The sequence below is a fragment of the Ambystoma mexicanum genome, chromosome 3p, assembly GCF_040938575.1.
Source record: "Ambystoma mexicanum isolate Mex_15411 chromosome 3p, UKY_AmexF1_1, whole genome shotgun sequence".
Taxonomy (NCBI): domain Eukaryota; kingdom Metazoa; phylum Chordata; class Amphibia; order Caudata; family Ambystomatidae; genus Ambystoma; species Ambystoma mexicanum.
Genome location: NC_090925.1, coordinates 178,498,071 through 178,514,878, shown reverse-complemented (window position 1 = coordinate 178,514,878; position 16,808 = coordinate 178,498,071). Strand labels below are relative to the sequence as shown.

Below are 16,808 nucleotides of genomic sequence, written 5' to 3'. Positions count from 1 at the left end.
GTCAAAGCGCCCTTGCAGGTCTTTTAAGTTCGAGCAGAAACAGGGAGTCCGATGGGACGACAGCGAGCTCGGGCTGCCAAACCTTCCAGTGGGTCACCAGCGCTTCCATGGATCTGCTTCGTTGATTCAGGATACTTGGCTCCTTTACTAAGTTTGGTGTGACCTCAGAAGATTGACCTGGAATGGGCGTAAAATGCCTTCGCTTATCCAAAATCTCCTTCGTGCAAAAACAAAGAGAAACCAATATGAGATCTGCTCACATACAGCCATCCCAATATGAGATCTGCTCACATACAGCCATCCCAGATGTGGACCAATCACAGAACATGGGGGTTCCAGTCATCCCAGCACACCACACATCCTGGTACCCAGGATGTATATTGGAACTAGACGGTTCCAGCCCAGATCCTGGAGGCACACACACAAGGCATGCAGAAGCCAGCGAAAGCTCGGTTTGCGCAGCGGCCTGTATTACCAAATAAGGAATTTCCCGGGTCGGCTTGACCTGGGGAAGGCAAATGGACAAGATGGCCAAAGTACAGAACAAAGGACCTTGTAGCATTGCCATTTAGACACTGGTCACTGTCCTGAGCCAAATGCGATAAACACGATTTGGACCATTAAAAAGAGTTGAAAACACATGAAAAGTAACAGCTGCCACCAGCTCTGTCCAAGGCATACTTGTACATTCACAAAAATCCTTTGAAGGTGTATAGGGCCTTAAAAATTTAAAAAAGGGACCCCCGTGCACTGTACTATGATGTACTTGGTGCACTGATAAAATGTCACTAAGAAATATCAACAAAGTGAAAGACTAAGGGAAACAAAGTCTCCCAGTACTGACAGTCTTAAGGTCATGTCAGTTTCCCCTTAACAAGATGAGAAAAAGCCCAGCGGAGTACAGTGTTAAGTAAGGCTTGATGCAGAAATAATGATTTAAAGGTATTTATTAAGTTTTAATGAGCAGGCAGCAGACACTCCTGCTGGGGCAAGATGCAACTCTCAACTGTCTAACTTCAAACATACACCGGCACGAAATTGGAACACAAACAGAATACGTACAAAGGAATGCATGTACATCACAATGAACCTAGGGAAGGAAATGTGAGTGAAACACATGGACATAACACACCTCCCTCCTTATATGCAGAAGTAACTCAATAATCACATTATTCAAGATAAAAGTAATTGAAACGGTTGGGTATTTTCCTTGCCCTTTTGTTGGATGTTCCCATGTTGAGGTCTGTGTTTTCAGTACTTTCCTTGTCAGATTTCCATAACCCTCTCCCTGTTCCTCATTGATCTCACAATCTACTTTATCCTCACTCAACTCTTCACCACCAGGTAAAGATGTACTACTGACCAATTTGGATTTTGACCAGCACTCACCTCTCTGAAGTATGACCACACTACCACGTATGGCTGGAGCCTTTTTGGGACCCAAAAATTTGTTTTCCACACATTTCAGCCCATAACATGGATTTTTTATCAATACAAAATCTCCCACTATATACTCTACATCTTTAACCTTGGAAGTGAAATTAAATCTTTGTTTGTATTCGTTTTGGCTGTTAGTGATTAACTTCATTATTTTCTGCCTGTTTACTTCCACACACCCAGCAACTCCTAACCATCCTGGGCACAACCCAGTGGCTGGTTGCCGGCCCTTAGGAGACACAAACGGTGAAACTTTAGTGGTGGAATGAGATGTCGTACAATAGCTCCAGACCATTTCTTTTAAGAGCTCAGCCCACTCTAAAACCGAACAAAGTGCCAATTGTATACCACCTTTAACAAACCTGTTGGCTCTTTCAACTAACCCGTTTGCCATTGGATGGTAAAAAGTGGTCTGTAGATGTTTAGTGCTAAAACGCCCCAAAAACTTCTTCATTTTGTCTGAGCAGAATTGCACCCCATTGTCTGTGATGATCTCTGTGGGAAAAACTTCCCTAAAAAAACTTCCTTCAAAAATGCAATCAACTCATTGGTGGTGGCTTCCCTTAAAGCTTTCCATTCTAGCCATTTGGAATGATAATCAACTAACACCACCATAAACTTAAACCAATCACCTAACCATTGAATGGGACAAATTATGTCTACTGCAAGTTTCTTCCATGGTTCACTGGGGACCTGAACAGGACTGAGGGGAACTTCCCTGACAATCTTGCCTTTGTCTGCCTTTTCACATTCTTTACATCCCCGAATACTCTTCTCTACTTCACTGTCCATACCAGGCCACCAATATGATTGTCTCAGGTGTCTTTTGGTGCCACTCATGCCCAAGTGACACTGATGAGCCAAACTGACCAACCGGGATCTAATGCCCGAAGGAGGAACTATTTTTGAACCTCTCCTCAACTTTACCCCATCTTCAGACAAACTTAACTCCAACTTAACTTCATAGTAGCGATTAAAATTTCTATCCAAGACTTCTATATTAGGCCACCCACCCCTTGTCCATTCCTTTACTCTAGACAGTAACGTGTCTGCTGCATCAGCCTCAAACAATTCCTCTCTCCCCACAGCACATGCAGCCACATCGGAGATGGTCATGTCTTCTTCATTGACCACTCCTGTGACATCTTCAGCATTCTCTGTAGGCAGCCTTGATAAGCAGTCGGCAGCCACATTATCCCTGCCAGGTATATAGCTCATCTTGAAATTATATCCCTGTAATGCTACCATCCATCTTGAGATCCTTGGAGAACCTTTGGCCCAATCATTGCTACTCAACAGTTGTACCATTGGTTTGTGATCAGATTTAATTTGGAATTCCTGTCCCCAAAGAAAAAAATTGAAATGCAGAATGGCACAGTACACAGCTAAAGCCTCTCTCTCTATGACTGAGTAGTTTCACTCAGCTCCTCTCAAAGGCCTGGAAGCAAACGCTATTATGTGAGCTTCCTTCCCTGATTCTAATTGGCAAAGTGAGGCCCCCAAACCTGATAGACTAGCATCCACCATAAGCACTGTCTTCCTCCAACTAACAAAACCACCTAATGAAGGGGCCTTTGATGTACCTTCTTTTATGGCTGTGAACACCACCCGGCAGTCTTCAGACCATCTGAAATTTACCCCTTTTTTTCAAAAGATTTCTCAGTGGCGAGGAGCTGGTGGCAAACTTATCAACAAATTTGTGGTAGAATTCCGCCATCCCCATGAAAGATCTAAGTTGGTCTTTATCTGTTGGGACAGGCACCCCACAAATACTCTCTACCAAATTGGCTTTTGGTGACACCCCTTGACCAGACACTTTGTGTCCTAGATACTCCACCTCCCTGAGGGCAATTCTACATTTCTTTCTCTGTACCGTAAGTCCAGCTTCTTTCAATCTCTGCAACACACTTCTCAAAACACCATCATGTGCACTCTCAGAATCAGCATAAATTAATATATAATCCTGAAATACTGTAACATTATTAAGGCCCTTGAGTACTTCCTCCATAACCCTCTGGAACACTGAAGCAGCTGATGCCAAACCAAATGGCATGCGTAGAAACTTGAAAGTGCCTTCTGTGATGACGAAAGCTGTGACATGTTGGCAGTTATTAGACAGCGTCACTTGATGATAAGCTGCGGATAGATCGATCACCGAGAACCAGCTAGGGTAGCTACAGAAACCGATATTACAGGCAAAGGATGTCTTTCTACAAAATGTTCTTGTTGAGATCCCTGAGGTCTACGCAAAGTCTCAAACTACCATTGCTCTTGGTGACAAGTACTACAGGAGAGGGCCACTCAGTGCCATCAATACGCTCAATGGGCCTCATTACGACCCGAGCGGTAAGGGATTACCAGTACCGGTAAGGGTACCGGTAATCCCTTACTGCCCTATTACGAGTTCCCTTTGCGGGTCCTCCCTTAACACTTGCTTTTACCAGGCATTAAGGACAGGACCCGCAAAGGGACTTTGGTGCTAATAACGGTACCGCAAATTGCGGTACCGTTATTAGCGCCTTCGCCATTCCCATTGAGCCCTATGGGGGCTGAAATGGGAATGGGGAAGGGCCCTGGTGAATGGGGAATTACCCCCCACCAACCTTGGAATGGGGCGGTAATAGCTCCATTCACCAGGGCGGAGTCGGTGAGGTTTTGGAGGCAGCCATGGCGCTAATACCGCCATGGTTACCTCCAACCTCGTAATAACCCCCAATGACACCTTTTTGGGTCAAATCATCAAGTTATTCTCGCAGTTTTTGCCTTAACTTCAGATGCACCGGCCTCACTTTGTGCACCACAGGTTGTGCGCTCTTTTTCAACTTGATGTTATGTTCAAAGTTGTTTAGTTTTCCCAGCTTTGAAGCGAAAACTTCAGGGAATTCTTTCGACCATTTGTCTTCAATTTCTGCAATGGTCACCGGCTCCACGGCACTCGCCTGGATGCGAATCCCCAGTTTTCTTTGTTCGTCCCAACCTAAGAGTGATGCTCCCTTTTTGTCCACTATTATTTCTGCAGAGCATTCACTTCCTCTATATGACACACTCCCATGACATTCACAATTAGTGTGATGGTGGACTCCCCATAGCCACAAGGTTGAACTTTGGCAGGAACCAACATTTCAGGATCTTTGCGAAGAACATTTCTGAATGTGTCTTCAGAAATAATTGTCCATGGAGAGGCTGAATCCACTTTCATCTTGAGGTGACATCCATCAACTAAGAAATGATCAACTGGCCCTTTAATATCACCTGAGACAGCATAGATGTGAAATATGTGTTTGGTGTTTCTTTCTTGAACCGGTGGCCCTTCCAATGTCCTGGTAGGAGGTTGGTTGGTCATCTAGTTGTCTAGATCTCTCTGTTTTATCGCATTTATTGAGGACTCTTTGCACATATTAGCGAAATGTCCTTTGTGCTTGCATCGGAAACAGTCAGCAAATCTTGCTGGGCATGTGGGATAATTGGCTGAATGTTTGGGGTTTCTGCACCTGGAACAACTTTGGTTCCACCAGTCTCTTTTGACAGTCACTTTTTTCTTTGATGTCATCGCACACACGCTTTGTGCAGCACTTTGTGTGGTTTGCATGTCAAGTTTCATAACCCTCATATATTGGGAGGTCTGATCAATGCTGCGGGTGAGTTCTATGGCTTGTTCTAGAGAAACATCTTTAGCAAGCAATTTCTCTAGTACTGTAGGACTATTTGTACATCGAACCAATTGATCTCTAATGAGAGAGTCAGTCAAGTCGCAGAAGTCACACGTGTGACTTAGTCCTCAGAGACCCCACATAAGATTCCACGGATTCAGCATTATCTTGGGCACGCTGAAAAACGTATGTGTCTTGAACATTAAATTTATTTTTGGTTTGAAGTGTTCTTCAGTTTTCATTATAGCTATGAGATATTCATCTGCATCGCCAGCACCCTCGTCGGTGCCAAGTGTGAGACCATCGAACACGATGTGCCCCGCAGGACCCAGGTTGTGAGGAAGTACAGCTTTCCTTCTGGCAGAACTGTATCTGTCACCTCCAATAGCTACTATGTAGTTCTCAAACATGCGGATCCATCTGTCCCACCTCACTGGGGGGCGGCCTGGCTCATTGTGAAAAGGTGCAGGAGGAGGAATTGCTGCAGCCATATTATCAATCACAAGCAGTTTCCAAGAGAAAACAAAGACTTTTTTTTTATTGTTCTGGGATGATGCTTGACAAGTGTTAGTAATGTCCGGGCACAGAACACTAAATGACCTGAGTGGAACTTGTGGCTGAACAGAGTGGCTGTCCAAGTTGCGGTACTGACTGTGACATCACAAAAGAAACCTTCACACAGGCAGTAGTGCTCTTCCCAGCCTACACAATGGAGTGGAACTTCCTTGTGAAAGTCTTTATGGCATCATTTATGGCATCACAATGGAATATACTTTGACCGAGATTGCTTTGCTTTCCTTGTTCGTGGCACCACGTAAACAAATTGCGGTTGCCAAGCAACAGTCATGTGGGGTAAAGAAGCAATAAACAAAGAGCTTGTGTGTTATAGCTGGCCCCGCCCACATGCTGCGTGATGACGTGAAGAGAGGGAGGAGGCCTTCCCCTACCGGTGGTGCGCAAGCTTCCACTGAAATACAAACAAGGCACGCAAGCCCTGGAATGTCCCCAAATAACACCTCCCTTCTCATGCGGCACCCCTCCTCTGACCTGTCAATGTCGGGGCTCCAGTGTCCGCTGCTTGGTTGGCTGGGTTGGTCGCTCCGTGTCTGCGCTGCTTGGTGCCGACACGCACAGCGTTGTCCGTGGGGAGCGAAGGCGGAAAGGCGGGGGCCGCTCCAAACAGAGCAGGGCAGTGCGATTGTAGCGCTGGGGGCCCTGACCCCCTCCGCTCTAACCTCTCGAGGGAAGGCAGGTCATCAGCAAAACTGGTGCTCGCAGGTACATGCCGTGCTGTTAGCGTCCAGGGGTATCCTCGTCACCAGTGTTAAGTAAGGCTTGATGCAGAAATAATGATTTAAAGGTATTTATTAAGTTTTAATGAGCAGGCAGAAGACACTCCTGCTGGGCCAAGAAACTCTCAACTGTCTTACTTCGAACATACACCGGCAAAAAATTGGAACACAAACAGAATACACAATAAGGAATGCATGTACATCACAATGAACCTAGGGAAAGAAATGTGAGTGAAATACATGGACATAACATACAGCTCCACTGCTAAAAGTCAGGCTACGATGGTCAGACAACAGTAAACTGTTGGGGGAGTTCACAACTGGAGGGAAAATTACCCATAAATAGAAATATTTTCTAACAGCCATAACTTGGTGGTGGGTCATTATCCCAAGCAGTAATTACCTGTCCTGAAGTATGTACGGCTATAAGCACATGGTGGTAGTAGCAATACATGTTTTGGAGTTTTTGTGCTGAAGTAAAACATGGTGCTGTAGGAGTGGGATAAGTAAATGGACGAATTGGATTTATTAAATTGAATGTGATTTAATTTTGTATTATTTGAATAACATGGTTGTCTTAAAGTCAATTGCAACTTGTTTGAACTAGAACAGGTTCAAATTAAGAATGCTTGAGGTGTCCTATAAAAGTAAATGGTTTCTCCATGTAAAAGTGAGGCATTTTCCAATGTTTGTCTCTTTCTCTTTGATGTGTTAGTTAGCATGTTGCAGCAAATAAAAGGTCACCCCAGAAGGCAACTGTCCTGTTGAAACAAAATCTTACCTGGAAATTGCTTTGTTGTTTCTCTGTATGCTTCTGTAGGCACAATGTGCAGCAATACCAGTAGTTATTCTGATTGGCTAAGAAGAGGTCAGTAACGATTTCCATGTGCTAATTCACTCTATTGTGCTGTTATACATGCCGTACAGCGATTTGGCGAAATTGCTATACAAACAAATCAATCAAAATAATGGATAATGCATTCCATATGAAGCCTCTTGGAAGGGTTGTCATCATTGGGTACGATGTAAAATGCTGCAAGGACATCTCAGATATGTTGAATAAAGAATAATAGTGGGACGATGATTAATGGTGATGTATAGCATTTAAGGAATGTTGAAGAATTGTGGGTCATGTATACACTAGACCGTAGTGCTCGATTGTAGGTAAACCGGTTGCTGAACAGACGTTGTTAGAGTTGGTGAGGGACTATATGGGGAGGCTAAAGCCCTGCTTGTAGGCACCTGATTGCTAGTGATCAGGATGGATTATGGACAGTGTGACAGGATTCTGCAAATGGAGAGTGGTTATGAGTAATGAATATGCATTCTGTTTTTGATGCTAATGGATTGTGGGTAATCGAAGAGGCAGTAGTGAATGGTTAAGGCCTGGGGGCAACAGGTGTGCATCTTGCTTATAATTGTAATGGATTGTGCTCATATCCACATGGCTGCTATGGATACCCTGGAATTGTGTGAGGATGGGGCATTGTGAGTACTGGGAATGCCCATGATTCCCTTTCAATGGTATGGGGAGCATGCAAACCAGAGGAACATAGGAAGAAAGTTGAGGGTGTGTGTGCTTTCTAGGGATTCCTCCATTCTGTAGGTGCAGTGCTTTCAGGAATTGGGAAAGATACATTATTTGTAACCTGTCTATTTCCCCCCCCCCTTCCTCAGGCCATCGGCAGAAGAGGGACGGCAAGTACCGGCAAGGTTACAGTCACTTACGGATGCAGTAAGTACTCTTTCTTGATGTAGGGAACTGGCAAAGGGATGAGGAATCAATGACAGCAGCAGAGAGGAGAGGCATTGAAAAGCAATGCATGAAAAGGACGTAGGTGCTTATATTGTGTAGAGAGCAGAAGGAGCAGCAGAGTTCAGCTGCGTAAGAAAGGCACCAACAGGAAGTAGACAGGAACATGATGGGTGGGAGGGCAGAGTAAGTGAAAGTGGTAGTTGGAGGCAATGAAACTGATTGAAGGAGGGCAAGAGGAAGACATTGGCAGAGAGCGGTGTAGAGAAGGATGTTGACAGGATGAGGCTTCAACATCTGAGCAAGAAATTGAATGGATTCTGCTCCAACTTAACTCCTCTCTTCCCCTCTAGAGCTTAAAGGGACTACCTCATTTCCTCTGACCTTCACCTCGGATCAAGCACCCACCATCCGCATAGTGGTCTATGCCTTCTTTCCAAATGGAGGGGTCACTGCTGACAACACAGCTCTACAGGTGTCCCTGTGCTTTAAGAACAAGGTGAGGCTGCTGTGGGAGAGGGAACTAGAGCGAATGGAATCACAGCATTTGCCATTAGCCAGATAAAGATGTTCTCTGTCAGTTTCCTTGCTTCCACTGAAGGCCCACCCCTGTATGCACACGCCAGAAAAAATACAACCCGTTAGGGAAAAAAGGGCAACAGATTCTTGCAAGGATAACAATTTTAATCACACAAAAAAGGTAAGTCAGCAAAGAACTCTGTTGCGCGAGAACGTTCTGCCAAACAATGATACAAGAAGGATGTTATAAGGCAACACATCGTCATTACTACATCATACATACAATAAAAACCTGTGTGGTGGTTGGTGAGACCCTATACATGGGCGGCCTGCACCATATGGGATGCCAGGCTGCAAATGGCCCAAACCCCATCCGTCCGTCTTCCATCAGGTGGGGTCCGCTGGGCTCATCTCTCCAGGGAATGAGGGTCACACTCCTCACTAGTTACTATTGTAAGAGAATGCTATTCTATCATTGTGGCGTGCACCTGGGAAACTCGGGGACTGGCACAGGGTGAGGCTCAAACTCATGCTGACACACACTTTCTTCACTCAGTTCATATTGCACTCTCCACACCTAAGGTTTCCACCCTCGCTTTGGACTATAATTTATTCCACCCTGTACCTCGTATTACAAAGTGTGTCATTGATGAAATAAAGTGAAATGGTTGTGTGCGTTTAGATCTTTTATGGCCACTGGGTTTATGGTTGGTGGTCTGAGGTCACCTACTATCGCGGGATTCAGGGGTCTTGGGCTGGGGCAGTTGTGGATGCCATAACTCCTGGTGGGCTGGGTGGGGGATGGAGGTCTGCTTTTTGGCCTGGCTGTGATGAATGTGCATAGTGAGATGCCTAGTGCTGTCTCACGGCCTTGCAGGGCACATTGCTCCTTGGGATAACAAGTAGTCGCAACAGTTAAAGAACAAAGTGAAGTTTCTATGGGAATTACCAGCGCAGGTCTTTCTAACATCAGTGCTTGGGCCTGGTCAGGTTTCTTCGTCGGGCCCGTGTTTACTATGCAGCCATGCAGGGCAGAATGTTTCTACCATAACTACAAAAAATGGCGCTTCCTTAGATGTGCACACTAAATCTACACAGTTCTACTTAATATTGTTTGTGCAGAGTTTCTTAGCGCGCCCCTCTACCCCCGTACATCGCAAGTGTGGTTATGGGATTTGCCTTGCTCTAAAGCCCTTAAGGTGGTGGGAGTGGTTCATCTCCTTCCCAACACCACGTTGGCCCAAATGCCTATATAAGAGACTGGTATTCCACTCTACAGTGACTACTTTTGGCAGAGAAGCTGCAGGCCCCTCAAAGAGGTCCTACACCAGTGCGGTACTGTGATTGGCCACTAGCTGTCAGTGGTCTCCTCATCTAGTACTTTAGGTAGTGTCATACACCAACTGACCACTGCTTATCACCAAACTAAGGTCTGCAACCTTTGTCTCTCCTGATGTTTTGGACTACAACGACCATCATCCCTAGGCAGCATAGTCAATGGTGAGGAATCATGGGAATCACAGTCTAAAACATTTGGGGACCCCTAACTTCTTATTGACTTCCAGCAGTACTTCTGGCAGTGCAGCACACTAACTGGCCACGTGGCATCACGGCTTTAGTTACGTGTCTCTTTCCCCATCAGAGTTTTTCGACAGTGGCGTTCTATGACGGGGCCACTCATTGTCACTGCTGCACTCTGATTACTTGCCACTGGTTGTCTACAATGTTCTGGGGTTTGCTCTCTCCAGGACCTACATTGCTGGCTCTCTTTGATTGGCCAATGGGTGCCACTGGTGCAGTGGTAAATGCTCTACTCCCATAGAATGGGGGTGGGGGGATTTCGGATTAGGCAGAACCTTCAGGTGTTTTTAGTCCCCTGCTTGTAAATTAATTCACCGGTGACGAACCAACATGGTGGAATCGCCTTATTACAGACGACAAGATCAGATGGCACACGGCGTCCGCAAAGCTTTTGAACATTGCAATGGAAAAAACAAAACTTACCATTGCTTCCAATACAATCTCGACTCAAAATACTGATTGACTTAAGTACAGATTGTCGCCGTTTTTTGTTTCTTCGATGAGTTTCATGAATGAAAATTTCTCTTGTAAAAATCTTAGTGATTATAAACAAGTAAATAAAAAAATAAAGTAGGTGTTATTTGTAGAGCATCTTCTATGAGTCACATACCTCACAGAATGGGCTTAGACCTGAACTAATACACAAGACAAGACCAAAAAGTTGGCCTTGTTGAGAATCTCTCAAAAGACGGGGACGTCAGCACTACTCCCCCACTGCTTGCTTCGGGAAGAGGTCAGATGCATTCCCTGCAGTAGACCTATACATCCAGAAATGGGAATGGACTATATGGCTACACTGTCCTGCAAAATGTTTCTTTTTTTAGATATAGGACCAGGTACAAAAGAGGCAGAAAAATGTTGATACTGTTTGTTTTTCTAGAATTAGGGTTCGGGGGTTCATATCAGGATATTAAGTAAATAGATGCATGCCACAGTCAATTTTAAACATTACCTAGTTTGAGAATATTCCAGTCTGTAATATAAAGCTACTGCTCCAGTCCAATGGCAGCTACAACCCTTCTGTTTCACCCCTTACAGAATTATGCTGGACCCTTGAGCCCAGAGAAAATGTCTATTGTGCAGACACGTGCACTGAGAAAAGCACAACATTTCTGAATTAAATTGAAAGGCAGGTTTAATTAATCAAATCCCTTGTGACCGATCATAGCCATCATTATTCAGAGCTTTTCATCTTTAACCCTTACCAAATCCTAAACTTACAGCAGTGGTGGTCAATTGAAGAAATAATAATAATAGACACCTTCACGTTTTTTTACCATAAGCATCAATGCTTGTCATAGAAGGCCCTGTCTTTTTTATATCGTCCTCATGCTACTCCAAAGAGATTTTTAAGAGTTTTTGGTCTTGTCATGATCTCTGCTTCCAAAAGATCAGGACTTGCCCGACTCCCTTGGAAGCAGACCCATAACCCCGGTTCCGAGTGCCAGCCAGTCCCAATTGGGACCTTTTGGACCCTGTCCTGGCGCCAGTGGCACCAGGCTCATAAAAATGCCCAGTCCCAGCGCTGGAAGCGCCGGGCTCATAATGCTTGGGTGGACTTACCTGCAGCAGACCATGCTGCTTACTTACCTGCCAGTTGAGCCCCTGATCCTCTTCTGTTTGGGACTACTTTTCCTGTTGGGTGGGGCAGGAGCCACTCCCTAGGTTCAGAACACTGGAACTCTTCTGGAAAGCAGGAACTCTTTTCTCACCTAGGCGAGGCTGTGGAAGGAGACACCTAAGCACTACAGGAGGCTTTTTAAACCACACCCGATGGATGAATCTTGCTTTGCGTTATTCTGCATTCTCTGCAGCAGAACGCTCATCGTGTCTTCTGCTTCTGATCCTGGGCCTAAGGGAACAAAGGCTTACCATCCTGGAATCCAGTCTTCAGCAGCACCTGTAAAGACAAAGAAAGAACAGGTTAGCACTACGGTCTTCAGTGGCAGCGCATCTCTTACCTGGTCCATCGGCTGTCACCAACGCCTCGCGCTGCATTCCGGCATATGAAAGACAAAGGCTTACCTACTCTTTGCATGCTCCGGAGGTCTTCGCACTGCATTCCGGCATCTGAAAGACAAAAGCTTACCAGCTCTTCGCACGCTCTGGAGGCCTTCGGCGCTGCATCCCGCATCTGAAAGACAAAAGAAGGTGCGTTTAAAGACATTGGACAACTTTATTACTCACGTGCCATTACTCCTTCCCACGCCGAATCCAGTGGGTATTCCAGCACCCTTCAGCTTCTCTAAAGCTCCGAACTTGTACCTGCAAGATAAAAGGGACAGTTAGGGCGCATCGTGAAGCAGGCTACAAGCGCTTCCTTACGTGCTTCCAGGTGCTTCTATTCCTCACGCGGGTTCGATCCTCAACTCTCATCAGCCCGCCATCCGCCATCGCCGGAACCCTGCAAAACAAGAGATATCATTACAAAAGACTTTTAAGACATTTGAAGTGCCCAGAACTTACCGTTCGTGCAGTTAACGACGGACAGCAGTCCTCTGAGGTCAAGAGGCCTGCACCCTTATCCAGTGAAGAAACTGGTTACGACACCCTGCCCCGAGGCAGATGGAGATCTCGGCGTTCACTTACCTAAGGTGAGGACGTTAACCTTTGGGGTTCTACAGGAGAAGAGAAAGGGAGGAGGAGAGAGGCACCCAATAACCCCAGTTCATTAATCCCATATTTTCTATCTGCAGACATCTTACTCTTCGAGTCAGACATACAGTGCACAGAGGTCCAGCCCAAAGAGCCAACCGTGTGTTACACATTACCTTTGAAGATACGGCATTCACCCAGTCAAGACCGGCGCCTCTGCGGGAATCAGGTGAGCGTTACAGAACGCAAAGCCGACCGCAAAACTCCCACCCAGGCGCTATGGAAACCTCGGATACCGACCAGCTAGCCCAGTTACTTGGGGAACTAAGAGCAGAAGTGCATGCAGCCCGTCAGGAAACGAATGCTCTAAGAAGGGAACTGATTATTTCCAAGGAGCGAACAGACGATCTCGCTAGACAATTGCTACAGTCACAAGCCGGACAAACTCCGTTACCCGCATCAGGGGCAAATCTTCCTTCAACATCCTCTACGAACCCAGTGCAGATCAACCTACCTGGGAATGTACCTCTGGCTCCGCCCGAACGATTTTCTGGTGACCCAAAGAGGTTTGCAGTATTTATTAATCAGTGCCGGTTTCACTTCTTATGCCGGCCAGCAGCCTTTCCAACTGATCAAGCTAAGGTAGCTTTCGTGCTTTCGTACCTTAGTGGCAATGCGGCAGACTGGTCGATCCCTCTAGTTAATCAAGATGATCCGGTTCTCCATGATTTTCAAGCTTTTCAGCTCAGTATGGAAAAACTGTTTGCAAGACATTCACAGGGGCAGGCCTTGGACAATGAGCTCCTTTCATTGCGACAGGGTAATCAAGACCTTTTGGCTTATATTGCGTCTTTCAACAGACTGATAGTGGAAACTCAATGGCCTGAGGACAAAAGGATTACGCTGTTTTATAGAGGTCTACGTGGAGAGCTCAAAGATGTGTTAGCCCAAGTAGTGAATCCCCCGCAAGACTGTTCGGACTATATTGACTTAGTCGTTCAAATTGACCACAGACTGCAGAACAGGAAGGCCGATCGTTCCAAGTTTGATGCTCGAGTATTTTCCAAACCACCAACTCCTACCAAAGGAGTAGACTCCGGGGAACCCATGCAAATAGGGGGCCTGAAAGGACCACTAACACAAAAGGAGCGGGAAAGGAGAAAACAGCTGCAATTATGCCTCTATTGCGGAAACTCGGGGCACTTTCTTCGAGACTGTCCTGTGAAACCAGCCAAGAAGGCAGTAGGAGCTGCAGTTACCAGGGTCACAAACTCTGAGCAGGGAAACGACCTCGCCCGACAAGAATAGAGGTCCTCTTGCCGAGCGTTAAAACCAGTTCCGTGACCTCGCATTTCGTGATACCTATGGTCCTCATTAGCCCTGAACATCCGGATCGATTACATGTGATTGAAGCTTACGTCGACAGCGGTGCCATTGGCAATTATGTGGATCATGAAATGGTTTTGAGGATGAATCTGACTCTTTGTCCAAAGGCTGTAAAGGACGTCATTACTACGGTGGATGGTACGGAGATAGCCTCCGGACCAGTAACGCATACCACCCAAGAAGTGACGCTAGTAAGTCAAGATGGACACCATGAGAAGATCGTGTTCGATGTGATCAAGGCCCCTCGGTTCCAGATTATTCTAGGAATTCCTTGGTTAGAGAAGCACAATCCTCAGATCGATTGGCGGGCAAGAACGGTTCAGTTTCCAGAATGTGTCTCTACTTGTCACCCTCGACCTGGTGTTGCACTGGCAGCAATTTCCTCGGAGGCTCCCCAGTTACCTCCTGAATACCTAGAATTCCAAGATGTTTTCCGGAAGGATCAGGCTAACTCTCTACCTCCTCATAGGTCTTATGACTGCCAGATAGACCTGATACCTGGATCTACTCCTCCTTGTAGTAGAATTTATGCCCTCACCGAGCCTGAGAATCTTCACCTCCGACAATACCTGGATCAATACCTAGCGAATGGGTTTATTCGTCCTTCCAAGTCCCCTGCTTCCTCAGCTTTGTTCTTCGTTCCAAAAAAAGAAGGGGACCTTAGAACTTGTATAGATTATTGTGCCCTGAACCAGATCACCGTTAAGAATAGATATCCGTTACCTTTGATCCCTGAACTCCTGGACCAAGTCAGAAAAGCATGCATATATACAAAGCTGGATCTTAGAGGAGCCTACCACTTGGTACGAGTAAAAGAGGGCGATGAATGGAAGACGGCCTTCCGCACCAAGTATGGGCTATTTGAATATCAGGTCATGCCCTTCGGACTTTGCAATGCCCCGGCCGCCTTTCAATATTTTATGAACGATGTCCTCAGAGAGCTCATAGATGTGTGTGTTGTTGTTTACATTGACGACATCCTTGTTTATTCTTCATCGGAAACTGAACATCGGAAACATGTGAAAATGGTCCTCGAGAGATTGCGTCAACACAAACTTTTCGCTAAGTTGGAAAAATGTGTTTTCAACGTGACAGAATATGAATTCTTGGAATTCATATTATCACCTAGCGGAGTGCGTATGGATTCAAAGAAGGTCGATGCAATTCTCAAATGGCCATCGCCATCCTCCGTAAAAGGTGTTCAAAGCATGTTAGGCTTCGCTAACTTTTACCGCAGGTTTATCCCCGAATTCTCTCGAATAGTCCAGCCCATCACCGCCTTGTTAAAGAAAAACAAACGTTTTGAATGGTCTACCGAGGCGGAACAAGCTTTCCAGAATTTGAAGACTAGATTTATCTCTGCACCGATCTTAAAACATCCTCGCCCAGAACTCCCCTACATCCTTGAAACTGATGCTTCGAGCCTTGCCATGGGGGCAGTTCTATCACAAAAGGACCCAGTAACCAATCAGTTGCACCCCGTGGCATTTTGGTCCCGCAAATTCTCGCCTCCTGAAATCAATTACACTATTACTGATAAGGAACTTCTAGCTATCAAGTCCGCCTTTAAGGCTTGGCGGCATTATCTTCTGGGGGCCCGACACACCGTTACTGTGATTACAGATCACCGAAACCTGCAATATTTGAAAACCGCAAAAGCTCAATCCTCTAGGCAACTCCGTTGGGCACTATTCTTTGCCGAGTTTGACTTCATAATTACCTATCGACCTGGTACAAAAAACGGTAAAGCTGATGCCCTTTCTCGGATGGGAGTGAAAGAACATTTGATCAATCCTAAACCTGTACCTATCATTCCCGAACAAAGAATTCTAGGTGTAATCGCCACACAATCCATAGAGGAAGTTAAGGATAAAGCCAGGCTACTGGTAACTCCAGCAGACATACAGAATTGGCATCTGCAGGGAAAGGACTTTACGGTGAAGGACAACCTATTATATTTCCAAGAACGGTTATACCTGCCCAGCACAGATTTACAGAAAAAGGTAATCTCTTGTTATCACGATTCTTTAATGGAAGGACATCCCGGTATGACCAAGACCTCGGAAAAGATCAAGCTCTACTTCTGGTGGCCGTCTTGGAAAAAAGATATCAGAGACTTTATAATGTCCTGTGGAGTATGCGCCCAAAACAAGAGTCAAAAGGAAAAACCAGCCGGCCTCTTACGCCCTATTGACATCCCACCTCGCCCTTGGCATACGCTTTCTATGGACTTCATCACCGATCTACCTCCATGCTCAGGATACAATACCATCCTAGTAATCTAAACCTATTCTCCAAGATGGCGCATTTCATTCCACTCAAAGGCTTACCAACAGCAGCAACTCTGGCCCGAGAATTTCTCGAAAACATCGTCCGACTGCACGGTTTTCCTTCAGTTCTCATTTCGGATCGAGGTAGTCAATTTATTTCTCATTTTTGGCGAAGTTGCTGTCGGTCGGCTCAAATTGATGTGAGACTTTCGACCAGCCACCACCCTCAAACCGACGGACAAACCGAGAGGACCAATCAAACTCTGGAACAGTATTTGCGCTGCATGCTACAACAAACTGAAAAAACTTGGAAAGATATCCTTTG

General features: G+C 45.8%; 1 protein-coding gene across 2 annotated transcripts in view; it reads left to right on the top strand.

Moving 5' to 3' along the window:
- The window catches only part of LOC138580218 (alpha-2-macroglobulin-like protein 1), a 1,051,822-nt gene that overhangs the window by 385,028 nt on the left and 649,986 nt on the right, over nucleotides 1-16,808 (top strand). For both annotated transcript variants that reach the window (XM_069650580.1, XM_069650579.1), the window contains exons 13-14: nucleotides 8,057-8,114; nucleotides 8,486-8,631. In XM_069650580.1, coding sequence (XP_069506681.1) covers nucleotides 8,057-8,114; nucleotides 8,486-8,631 — 204 coding nt within the window. The remainder of the gene's footprint in view (nucleotides 1-8,056; nucleotides 8,115-8,485; nucleotides 8,632-16,808) is intronic.